The sequence below is a fragment of the Myotis davidii genome, unplaced genomic scaffold (assembly GCF_000327345.1).
Source record: "Myotis davidii unplaced genomic scaffold, ASM32734v1 scaffold168, whole genome shotgun sequence".
Classification (NCBI taxonomy): Eukaryota; Metazoa; Chordata; class Mammalia; order Chiroptera; family Vespertilionidae; genus Myotis; species Myotis davidii.
Window position 1 is genome coordinate 33912 of NW_006383016.1, and position 13085 is coordinate 46996.

The 13085-nt window shown below is 53.5% G+C and overlaps 1 protein-coding gene across 1 annotated transcript in view; it reads left to right on the plus strand.

Moving 5' to 3' along the window:
* Positions 1 to 13085, plus strand: part of NOD1 (nucleotide binding oligomerization domain containing 1) — a 22167-nt gene that overhangs the window by 855 nt on the left and 8227 nt on the right. Inside the window, 9 exon segments of the mRNA XM_015558189.1 lie at positions 1562 to 1736; positions 3345 to 3565; positions 3567 to 5050; positions 8186 to 8269; positions 9514 to 9597; positions 10922 to 11005; positions 11654 to 11737; positions 12559 to 12642; positions 12734 to 12817. Coding sequence (XP_015413675.1) covers positions 1562 to 1736; positions 3345 to 3565; positions 3567 to 5050; positions 8186 to 8269; positions 9514 to 9597; positions 10922 to 11005; positions 11654 to 11737; positions 12559 to 12642; positions 12734 to 12817 — 2384 coding nt within the window.

The following is a 13085-nucleotide window of genomic DNA, read 5'->3' on the forward strand; positions in this document are numbered from 1 at the left end:
ATTTCTAGAACATAAGCCTTGCCTGATGGGCTTGTTACACAGCTACGTGTTGTATCTCTGTGTTCATGTCAAGTGCAGCCGCCCATCCCGCTCCTGGCCGTGTGCATTGGCCCCCAACCAGCCCATTCTTAACTTCACTTTAAGTGAGTAGAAGGGAGAAAGAAAACAAGCAGAGAGCACCGGCTGGACGTTGCGGGGCGGGGAACCTATTTCTTCCAGGGGCCACTTGGATAGTTATAGCATCATTCGCTGGCTGATAATACAGAATTATCAACTTAAAAATCAGCCTGCTCTATTTGGTCAAACATTTAATTAACTCGCCCCTACTGCCTGGGCAGGGCCAGACCAAATGATTCCGTGGGCCTCATACGGCCTGTGGGCGGACGTTCCCCACCCCTGACCAGGGCCTTTAAACGTGGGGAGCTGCTCGCTGCTGAGACTCAGCATGGCCCTCTGGTCCGGGAATGACTGCATTCGAAGCCGGGTCCACAGTAAAGAATTCTCCCCACTCCACTGTGGGAAGTCTGAACAGCCCTTCGTTTCACTCCAGCCTTGTGTCACCTGAAAAATAAAATTGGCAAGACCCCACACCCCTCCCTGCTTAGAGGAGTGACAGACCCGTTTGCCACGCCAGCCTGCTGGACTCAGAAGAGACCTGAAGGGTTTCTGGGAAAGCACAGTAGCTCACTGTTGTAATTTCCCCCCTTCATCCTATCTTATGAAGAGGGAATATGCTAATTTACCCTCATGCTGTCGCAGAGATCAGCCAATAAGGAGGGAATATGCTAATTGACTATCCCGCTCCTCAAAGATGGCAGCGCCCACAGCCAATAAGGAGGGAATATGCTAACTGACTGCCACGGCCTCAAAGATGGCAGCGCCCACCCAGTCCCCTCAGCCACTCTGCATGCCTGCCTCCAGAGTCCCCCAGTTCCCTCAGCCCCCCAGCCACTCAGGGCCGCCTGAGGCTTGCACTGCCAGCAGTGGCAGCAGCAGAGGTGTGATGGGGCATCGCCTTCCCCTGATCGCTGGGTCGCCTCCCACCCCTGAGGGCTCCTGGACTGTGAGAGGGGGCAGGCTGGGCTGAGGGACCCCCCTCCAGTGCATGAATTTTCATGCACTGGGCCTCTAGTTTTTAATAATATAAAAAGCCTTTCTAACGGTATAACTTCCATGGGGGTCTACTGTACCCTGGCAGGGTGGCCCGGTGCCCACCTCATATGCCAAAGGGGTGACTATCTCCGCTGAGATGCATTCCTAGAGAGCAGTGGTGTTAAAGAGAGAAAAGGAGACACGGAGCACAGTGCAGAAGTGGGCACAGCTCTAGCTGTGAGTCTAACCTTACTTTTAGGCCCACGGGCGCCTCCTGGTTTTGTAGAGCTGCATGGCTTTATTTCCAGCGAAGGTGGCCCAGTCCACAGATTCTAGGCCTTCAACGCATAGCATCTCCTCTGGCTGGATGGATGGTCAAGCCCCAGGCTGTAGTAAGAGCTGTGGGCCTTTCCGATGGGCGCGCACCCCTAGGGCCACGCTCATGCCCTCATGCTTGTGCCGCCACCAGGTGCGCAAGATTCTGGACCTGGTACAGAGCAAGGGCGAGGAGGTGTCCGAGTTCCTCCTCTTCGTGCTCCAGCAACTCGAAGATGCTTACGTGGACCTCAGGCCCTGGCTGATGGAGATCGGCTTCTCCCCTTCCAAGCTCATTCAGAGCAAAACTGTTGTCAACACTGATCCAGGTATGAGTCAGCTGGGACAGGGTGTGTGTGTGTGTATATTGGGGTGGGGGGGAGGTGGCTGGTGTCTGTGGATTGCAGACACCAAGCACACAGCCAAGGTTTGGAAAGGCTGTAGGCTCAAGAGGACACGAAGCTGGTCCACCACGGCCAGCCCTGCCTTCCTGCCCGGGTGCTGTGCTCCTTATAGCAAAGGAGAGCTGTCCCTGTCGCCCACGTGCAGCCCAGGGGGGCTGTCATGGAAGTGACCACAGGCAGCTGGTCTGCTCTGTGCAGGGGCCTGTGGAAGTGGGGGAATGCCTCTGTTCTGACCTCTTGCTCTCTTCCTATTCTCATAGTTGCACAAGTTTAAGGTTGCATTTTTTTCCTTTTTAAAAATCTTTCCAGGTTTGATTCTAGGCAACGTATTCTTTTGTCACCCCTGACTGCCAGTCCTTATTTGCAAAGCACCATGGCACCCCCTTAGGCAACAGGTGTTAATGTGCCAGGGCGGTGTGCTGGATGCCAGGGCCTGGGACACCTTTGAGTGTGGGGAAGGACCACCTCCCTTTTGGTGTGAGCCCCATTTCTGAGCTCTGGTTTGCTGCGAGCATGGCGCCGTGTAAGCATGTCACTGCGTCTATGCCCCTGGGGCAGGCAGAGGGGTCACCCTGGGGCACATGCTAACCATCAGTGCAGCCCAGGTCTCCTCTGGGAACAGGGCTGGTGTGCCCTTCCTATGGTGAGAAGGCTGCTTTCATCTTCCTTTACTCACTGGAGGTGATTCAGAGGAGACACAGCTCCTTTGTCACCCAGAGTAACATCCAGTGCTCATTTCATCACCAGAAGTCTTGGCATGTGATTTTGTGAGAGCATCACAGTAAGCCATAGAAAGGTCAGGGCAATTTCTCAACAGCACGGGTTTCCATGGGGCCTGGCTCTAGCTCAGTGGTTCTTAACCTTCCTAATGCCGCGACCCTTTAATACAGTTCCTCATGTTGTGGTGACCCCCAACCATAAAATTATTTTCGTTGCTACTTCCTAACTGTAATTTTGCTACTGTTGTGAATCGTAATGTAAATATCTGATATGCTATATGTGTTTTCTGATGGTCATGACCCACACATTGAGAACCGCTGCTAGAGTCTAGCTAGTCAAACAGGGTCCTGGGGATGTGGTGGTAGGGGGAAGGGGGGCGGCAGGGCCCCGGGGCCTGGCCCTGGAATGTGAGGGAGCTTCAGTTTTTAGCTGGAGTTTTAAAAATGACCGCTTGTGCAGAGGACCAGGGAGCCTGTCCCAGACTCTGGGCCCGGTTGAAGCTGTCACCCTCTGGCTGGCTGTCTGAGGTCAGGCAGAGCTCTCCAGGCTGCCGACCTACAGATCCTGGAGCTCTGGCCCCCCGAGTGTCTTCAGGGCCTGCATTCGCGGCATCTTGGCCCTTGGCCTCAGGGTCCAGGCTGCGGGGTTATCTGTGTGCTTGTTTCTCCTGCAGCCTCCCTGGTTGATTGCTTGGTCTCTGCTTCTCTCTCTCTCTCTCTGCCTCCACCTCTCCTGGGCTCCCTCACCACCCTCACCCCCACCCCCACCCCCGGCCTGACTCCCAAAGGGCTTTGGCAAGTCCCCCCGCCCTAGTGAGCAGGTACATCCAGAAACTGCGACACCAGCTGGGCCGCGACTCCAAGTTCATCCTGTGCTACTCGCAGAAGGAGGAGGTGCTGCTGGAGGAGGTGTACACGGACACCATCATGGAGCTGGTTAGCTTCAGCAACGAGAGCCTGGGCAGCCCGGGCAGCCTGGCCCGCCTCCTGGACCACTCCACGGGCGTCCTCAACGAGCAGGGCGAGACCATCTTCGTCCTGCTTCCAGGAGGGCGCCATGCTGAGCCTGCAGGACCTGCTCTTCAAGCACTGCTGCTACCCGGAGCAGGACCCCGGGGAGGTGTTCGCCTTCCTGCTGCGCTTCCCCCACGCCGCCCTCTTCACCTTCGACGGCCTGGACGAGCTCCACTCCGACTTCGACCTGAGCCGCGTGCCCGACACCTCGTCGCCCTGGGAGCCAGCCCACCCCCTGGTCCTGCTGGCCAACCTGCTCAGCGGGGTGCTGCTCAAGGGGGCCACCAAGCTGCTCACGGCCCGCACGGGCATCGAGATCCCGCGCCAGCTCCTGCGGAAGAAGGTGCTCCTGCGGGGCTTCTCCCGCAGCCACCTGCGGGCCTACGCCAGGAGGATGTTCCCCAACCGGCCCACGCGGGACCGCCTGCTGGACCAGCTGGAGGCCAACCCCAACCTCTGCAGCCTGTGCGCCGTGCCCCTCTTCTGCTGGATCATCTTCCGCTGCTTCCAGCACTTCCACGGCGCCTTCGACAGCCCCCCAGAGCTGCCCGACTGCACGGTGACCCTGACCGACGTGTTCCTGCTGGTCACCGAGGTCCACCTGAACAGGACGCAGCCCACCAGCCTGGTGCAGAGGAACACGCAGAGCCAGACGGAGGCCCTCCGCGCCGGCCTGGCCACCCTGCGTGCGCTGGGGCAGCTGGCCCGCTGCGGCATGGAGAGGGACCTGTTTGTCTTCAGCCAGGAGGAGGTCCAGGCCGCCGCCATGCAGGAGGCTGACCTGCAACTGGGCTTCCTGCGGGCCGTGCCCGAGCCGGGCCTCGGGGAGGACCAGATGTCCTATGAGTTTTTCCACACCACCCTCCAGGCCTTCTTCACCGCCTTCTCCCTCGTGGTGGACGCCAAGGTGGGCACGCGGGCGCTGCTCAGGTTCTTCCAGGAGTGGGTGCCTCCGGAGGAGGCAGCAGTGGCGGACTGCTCGGCCCCCTTCCTCCCCTTCCCGTGCCTGGGGGCCCGCGACCCGCTGGGGGACAACCCCTTCAGGAACAAGGACCACGTTCAGTTCACCAACCTCTTCCTGTGCGGGCTGTTGTCCAAGGGCAAACAGAAACTCCTGCGACACCTGGTGCCGGCCGCGGCCCTGAGGAGAAAGCGCAAGGCCCTGTGGGCGCACCTGTTCGCCAGCCTGCGGACCTACCTGAAGAACCTGCCCCGCACTCGGTCTGGGGGCTTCAACCAGGTGCAGGCCATGCCCACCTTCATCTGGATGCTGCGCTGCATCTACGAGACGCAGAGCGAGAAGGTGGGGCAGCTGGCGGCCAAGGGCATCTGCGCCAACTACCTCAAGCTGACCTACTGCAACGCCTACCCGGCCGACTGCAGCGCCCTCTCCTTCGTCCTGCACCACTTCCGCAAGCGGCTGGCCCTCGATCTGGACAACAACAATCTCAACGACTACGGCGTGCGGGAGCTGCAGCCCTGCTTCAGCCGCCTCACGGTCATCAGGTGGGGCCGCCGGGCACCGGGAGCACTGGCGGGCCGGGGTGGGGCGGGCCAGGCGACACCAGGACTAATGTCATGGAGTGGGGTCTCCTGGATTACCCTGCCAATCACGACCACCGGTCTTGGAACTTCCAGACCTTCTCTATCTCAGGTGGCTGAGAGCAAGGAACAAAGCTTTTATTTATTTATTAATAATAATAATAATAATAGAAACTTCCCTGTCCACTATTCCCACTTCACATCACTTTCTCCTTACAGTATTTTAATTTTCTTCATGACACTTGCAATACCTAAAACCACAATATATTACAAACACATTAATGTTATTTTAAAATTCGACTGAATGTCTACTTGATTTGTTACTGTCTTTACCCCCAAAAATACAAATCCGTTAACAACAAGGATTTGGTTTTCATAATAATAATAATTATTATTATTAAATTGATTGGGGTGACTTTGGCCAAGGAACAAAGCTTTGAAGTCAGGCAGACTCGCATCGGCTGGGGTGTACTTGAACAAGTTGCATAATCTCTCTGAGCCTCAGTGTCCTCGTCTGGAAAAGGAGATGCTCATATCCTAACAACTGCAGTACAGTTGACCCTTGAACAACACAGGGGTTAGGGATGGTGACCCCCCTGCAGCCAAAAATCCACATAATATAACTTTTCATTCCCCAAACACTTAACTACTAATAGCCTGGCAGCCTCACCGAGAACATAAACAATTGATCAACACAGCATGTGGCAGAAGTAGGTTTACAGTAGTGCATATGTGAAACACAGTTTATAATTGTATTGTTATTAATTATTGTATTATTTTCTACACAATCAATGGTAAATCTACTTTTGCTCACCCCTGTACATATTATGTATGTTACATGTATTAGACACTGTATACTTAAAGTAAGCTAGAGAAACAAAAATGTTATTAAAGTCATAAGAGAAAATACATATATTTTATGCATTCATGATATATCTTTCTCTTAATTTTTTCAATATTTCTAGGCTATAATATTTGTGAGGTTTTCAAATTTTTGTAAATGCCCCCAATTTTTTCAATATGTTTATTGAAAACAATGCACATATAAGTGGACCTGCACAGTTCAAACCCATGTTGTTCAAAGGTCAACTGTAAGATCAATCAAGCATTTATTGAGTAGATGAAGTCATTGCAAATGTTACCTAATTTAATCCTCTTAACACACCCCAATAAATTCAAAAACAATAAACAAATAAAATACATTTAATTTTTTTTAAAAAATCCCAAACACAATTTTGTAAGGTAGATACTGTTATTGTCTTTATTTTGGCAAAGGAGGAGGTAGAGGCACAGAGAAATTAGTAAGTTGTTCAAGGTCACACAGCTGGGCCATGGCAGAGCCAGAATAAAAAAGAACCTGCCCTTTACGATTTATGTGAGGCTCCAAGATAGCCCATGTTTGCGATTGCAGAAAAGGCAGACTTTTTGCTAGTTAGCATTAGTTGCTTCCCATGATCAAAGCCAGCAGCCCTGAGCTTCCAGGGATCTCAGTAAAAAACAGTGACTCTTATTGTTGACTCTTGATTAGCTTCCTGTTTGATTAAAGACTAGAGGCCCAGTGCATGAATTTGTGCACAGGTGGGGTCCCTCGGCCTGGCCGGCTATCGGGCCGATCGGGGCAGGCTGGCCAGGGTGAGGTTGGCTGTGGAAGCGCACTGACCACCAGGGGGCAGCTCCTGCATTGAGTGTCTGCCCCCTGTGGTTGGTGCGTGTCATAGCGACCTGTGGACCGGTCGTTCAGTCATTCAGTTTCTTAGGCTTTTATATCTTTAGAAAAGGGAGGCCAGCCTGCTTTCTTCTAATAGCACTTCCTGTATACACCTTGTAAGTCTTTCCTGGGGGCGGGGTAGTTCTCCTTTACTTGGCTCATGCATTTCTGGAGAGCCTAGGGGATTTGAATTGCTTCTGGGCGCCCGTTACACCAGTACCACAGTACAAACTGTGTGGGGACAGTGAGATATAGGGAGCCAAAGCTGCCCTGGCCTGGGAATTGGGAGGCCTTGCGTCTTTTCTCTACGCTCAGCCAGCATCTCTCCGTCCGCAGCCCCAGGCGTCTTACACTCAGTGCCACCCTGTGCTCCTCTCATCAGATAAAAACTCCACCAGTGACGGGGAAAGCAGGAGGAAATGGGTTATCCCAGGGAAGCATTTTGAGCTCCCTGAGGACATCAGTTAGGATTAATTTATGCTGAGAGGAAAACTTAAAATAGTGGTGGTTTAAATAATTTACAAGCTTACTTGTCTCTCATGCAAAAGTCTAGCAGAGGGCAGTTCTGGGCTGCTTGGGAGCTTCCATGGCCTCAGCAGCCCAGGCTCTTCTGCCTGCTACCCTGCCCCCCCCACTACCTGACTTCCACCTCCTGGCCCAAGGTGGCTGCACAAGCTCCAGCCATTCAGTCAACATCCTAACCACCAGGAAGAAAGAAGGGCAAAGAAGGACACACCTCATTGTTTGAAGAAGTCTCCTCGGCTATTGCTAATGAGTTCTTCTGCTTAGATTTCATTGGGCATAACTTGATCACATGTGCCTAGCTAAAAAAAAAAAAAAACGGGGGGTGGGGAGTATGTTTCTAAGAAAGCATAGATATGGGATGGCAATGCATGTGGGTGCACACTGTGCCCCAGCACCAAGGTGGGTACCACTGAGGGAGAGGCCCAGAGTGTCTGACCTGGTCATTTGGATGAGGCCTAAAAATCAAGCTTTTACCTCCTCAGCCTTTTACTTATTAAAAAGGTCAACTTGTGGCCCAGTGTGACTGTGTTTGTAGGTGAAGTGTTACTGGAACACAGCCGCAACCATTTGTTTACATATTGGCTCCTTCTCACCAGGCTGCCCCCAAACACAGGATATCAGAGGAGGCTGTCCGCACGTGGCCTTCACGTGTCCCCCCGCCAATGGGCTGGCTCTGGGTGGGTCTGCCGGCCCCACGATGACCAGGCGCTTTGGGGCTGTGTGGCTCACTGTTCCGGCCATTCTCTTGGGGCATTTACGGCTGGAAAAGCCCAGGACCTGGAGGCTTCTGCATCCCGGTGGAGTGAATGCTCCCTCCTAGCGAGCAGCTGCTCAGATGTGTAACTTTCTCTGCTGTTTTGTTTCAGACTCAGCGTAAACCAAGTCACTGACAGTGGGGTCAAGGTGCTATATGAAGAGCTGACCAAGTACAAAATTCTGACGTATTTAGGGTACGTATTTCTCAAGAACCCTGGGCTGGCTACAGGGTTCTTGTAAAAATACAGAGCAGCAGGAGACTGCCATTCCCGGAGTGATCAGGTGGTTGGGACTAATGGCCAAGGGCATAGGAAGAGCGCTGGACGGGGAACCAGGAGTCTGGGTTCTGCTTTGGATCCAGCCAGCAGCCCACTCTTGGAGCAAGTCGCTGGGAAAATCACGCTGGGCCTCAGCCTCCTGGCTGTATCATTGGGATCCTAATAATATAGGCATGTGGCTGTACGAGTGGTGGCCAGGGGATGCAGAGAAGGTATCTAGGGCTCGTTTTCTAAACATGAGAATACTGTTTATTCATCAGGCTTCACTGCTCTGGCCCATGATCCCATGTCCAGAACCCTGGAGGCAAGACAGTGGTCAGAATGCAATGCACATGCTGAGTAGTGGTGACATGGCCAGTGGGGTCTAGGGCAGGACCCCCTTTTTAAATCCTTTCCTATTTCTTCAACCAAGCGTATGACCATTCAAGCCAGTTGGATGCGGACTGTGAACAGCTCCATATCAGTTGCCAAAGTAGTGACGAAAAACTGGGTTTTCAGAGTCTGGCATTTTGGAGCTTGAGATAAGAGACTGTGGGCCCGCCCAGCCAGCCCCACGGCCACTGTTGATGCCCATCAGCTCCTTTGGGCCTCGGTTCCCTAAGCTGAGAAGCGAGGACATGGGAGCACAGACGCGCGGCTGCCCTTCAGCTCGGAGCTCTGTGCATCTGTGCAGTTCCCACTTCCCCCTTCTTGGGGCGACTTGTTGAATTGGTATCAAGTGGCAAAATGACGGAAAGGCAGACACCGAGGAGGTCCCGATACTCAGAAGCTTCCCCCGTCAAGATGCTCATCAGTATCTTCATCTAAAAATACCCGTCGCCTGTCATGTATTGAGCACTTATGTGACGTGCGAGGGCTTGGAGTGATCTCACATGGTCCTCATGACAACCCTGTCGGGGAGCTATCATTCTCACCCCGGTATCACAGAGGGAGAAACTGAGGCACAGAGGCGTTAAGGAACTTGCCGCAGGTCATAAAGCTGGAGAGTGGCAGAGCGGCTCTGAACCCAGCCTGTGAGGCCCCGGAGCCCCAAAGTCTGGTCCCCACGTCCCCTTTCTTTCTTCTTCCAACCCAGACGGCACATACTCAGCTTTTAAAACCGGGCTCATTAAGACGACATCGGGTCTCCTCACGTTTTCTGACTGTGCTTTCTCTCGAAGCTTATACAACAACCAGATCACTGATGTCGGAGCCAGGTACATCGCCAGCATCCTGGATGAGTGCAAAGGCCTCACACACCTTAAGTAAGTGGGGCGGGCGTGGCAGGCTCTTTATTCAAACACATAAATGTCACCAAGAAGACTCTCACCCCAAAGCCTTCTTCTGCTTCCCCGGGGGCCTTACTGGTGAATTAGGAGACCCGTGTGTGGCAGGTGAACGGGCCACGTGCAGGATTTATCAACTGTGGGTGAGGCTCGGAGTCTGGAGGGACCTCCTACAATTGGTGGCTGGAAAGCTTGGCATTTTAATTAATGACATTAATTAATAACAGGAAGAAAGGCCACAGCCACCACCATTTTTGAAGTTCCTTTTCCCCTTTGGGCTTTTTAATAAATATCTATATCTATATGTTTATATCTATCTATATCTATATACCTATATGTATACATATTTAGATATATTTAGATAGATAGATATTAGTTGATTTCAGAGAGGAAGAGAGAGGGAGAAAGATGGAACCATCAATCATGAGAGAGAATCATTGATCGGCTGCCTCCTGCATGCCCCACACGAGATCGAGCCCACAACCCGGACATGTGCCTTGACTGGAATCGAACCGTGACTTCCTGGTTGATACTCAACCACTGAACCACACCAGCCTGGCCCTTCAGGCTTCTATTACAAAATACCATAAGCTAGGCTGCTTATAAACACCCAAAATTCATTTCTTACAGTTCTGGAGGCTGGGGAGTCCAAGACCAAAGTGGTGGCAGATTACGTGTCTGGTGAGGGCCTGATTCCTGGTCCATAGATGGGGCCTCGCTGTGTCCTCACCTGGTGGAAAAGGGGGAGAGGGGCCTCTTTTATAAGCCACTAACCCCAATCCTGAGGGCTCCATCCTCATGCCCTAAGCACCTCCCAAAGGCCCACCTCCTAATGCCATCACTCTGGGGGTTGGGATTTTGGAACATGCCTTTTGGGAGGACACACACATTCAGACCACAGCACCCATCTAGCTGCCAGGAAGAGCTTGCCTTTCCCGGTGACAGAGCAGCAGGCTTGGAGGAGCCCTAGTGATGGGACACTCACCTTGGCCATTTGTGGCTGACGCCAGCACCTCCTTACTCTGCTGATGGAAATGAGTGACGCTCGGTGGTCATTTAAAGAACCCCGGGGACCGCTCCGGTCACTGAGCTTCTGCAGATTGTTACCATCACCTGGAGCGGAGTCCTGACTGGTCTCCTCCGGCCTTTGGGTCCTTCCAAGTGGGAGTGTGAGGCATAGCTGCTGTGGGTCCCAGAGAAAGGCCACACCCCCAAGAGGGACCAGAGGGGCTCTGTGCTGGGGATGAGGGTGACTGAGTCCCCTCCCAGCAGGAGGCTGACACGGGCTCAACTCTCTCTGCAGACTGGGGAAAAACCAGATAACCAGCGAGGGAGGAAAGTGTCTCGCCCTGGCCGTGAAGAACAGCAAATCCATCTTGGAAATCGGGTGAGTAGAGACAACTGCACACGTGTGTGTGTAACCCAGCCTGGTCTGTCCATGAGCACCTGCTGGTCTTCTTGTTCCTAATACAGCGACAGGGCCGCTGGGCAAGCCGTGGGGAGACACAGGAGCTTTCACGGGGGCCCTCAGGGGCCCCACTGGCTTCTGCCTGGGAAACGCTCTTTATCCTGACGGGTCCCTTTGACTCTGGAACTCCAAGCAGCTCATTACCGGGCTGATAGCTCACTATGGGCTGACAGCTCACTACGGGGCTGACGGCTCACTACGGGCTGACAGCTCACTATGGGGCTGACAGCTCACTAGGGGCTAACAGCTCACTACGGGCCGACAGCTCACTACGGGCCGACAGCTCCATACAGGCCGACAGCTCACTACAGGCTGACGGCTCACTACAGGCTGACGGCTCACTATGGGGCTGACAGCTCACCAGGGGCTGACGGCTCACCAGGGGCTGACAGCTCACTACAGGCTGACAGCTCACTACAGGCCGACAGCTCACTAGGGGCTGGTGTAGGACTTGCCTCCAGGCCACAGCTCCACGGATGGAGCAGCAGCGCCCGCCTGCAAGTGGACAGCCTCGATGTGGCCCCCACCAGCAGGCGCTCCCTTTCATTGTCTTGCCTCTGCCCTCAGGATGTGGGGCAATCAAATCGGCGATGAAGGAGCAAAGGCCTTCGCAGAGGCTCTGAGGAACCACCCCAGCTTGACCAACCTGAGGTAACTGCTGTATCTGACACTGTGGACTCCAGGGGCCAGCCTGTCACTCGTGTGTCCCTGGGGTCTCAGGGGAGGAGCTGAGGGAAGAGGGCGGCTGGCTTTCCTAATGAGAGAGGTATTTGTGTGTGTGTGTGTGTGTGTGAGATTTGTTTTTTCTTTTTAAACGTTTCTATGGACATATAGGAGACATCACATTAAATGAGTAAAGTCCACAACTCTGTGTTCAGCTCGGTGATTTGACACAGGCACCCACCCATATAACCACCCCCCAGGTCGAGCCAGAGGACACTGCCAGCCCCTCGGCCGTGACCCCATGCCCCATGGGGGTGGGAGATATTCTTAAGTCCAGATACAACTGAGAGGGACACTGGGCAGCGGATTCCTGCCCCTTCCTCATTCTGAAGGCGGGTGCTGGGACAGAGGGGACCCTTTGTCCTTCTGGCCAAACCTCAGAGCCTCTGTGTCCCCCGCTGCTCGCGTCCTTCCTGCCACTGGAGTGAATCTGAGATGGCAGAACAATGGCAGTCCCTCCTCTGGGAGGACAGGAGACTTCTCGAGCTCTCATGAGGATGTCAGCCCCTGAAGCAGAGCTGGCCAGGCTTCAACCTCCGGTCTGCACGGTGACCCGGTCTCCCCCATGTCCAGTGTCCCCACCTGACCTCATGCTCTGAGCCTGTGCCCTGGAGCAGCAGCGCCTGGGTGGCTGCCGGCGAGGCTTCCTGCCTCCAGGCAGCCGGGCCACCAGCCAGAGTCTCCTGGCTGTACTGGCTGCTGAAGCCAAAGCCTCGTGTAATAATCCTCCCACGTGTCTTCCTTCCTAGTCTGGCTTCCAATGACATTTCCACAGAAGGAGGAAAGAGCCTCGCGCAGGCCTTGCATGGGAACACGTCGCTGAGAATATTCTGGTAATGGCCAGAGTCCTTTCGAAAGGCTGAGAACCCCTTTAGAACCATGTGCCTTGGAGGGCTCTCCGAGTAAACACCCCTTTCCTCTCAGGCTCACCCAGAACGAACTCAACGACGAAGTGGCAGAGAGCATGGCAGAGATGTTGAAAGTCAACCAGACGCTGAAACATTTATGGTAACTCAGAACCCTGGAATTCCACACTGTGCTGCTTTTTAAAACTTCCGATGTAAACTGCATATGCCATACAATTCACCCTTTTAATTCACCTCTGTAATATTTAATATTTCACAAGGTTGTGCCATCATCACTACTGTCTAATTCACTGATGGCGAACCTATGACACGCGTGTCAGAGGTGACACGCGAACTCATTTTTTTGGTTGATTTTTCTTTGTTAAATGGCATTTAAACATATAAAATAAATATCAGACATATACATCTTT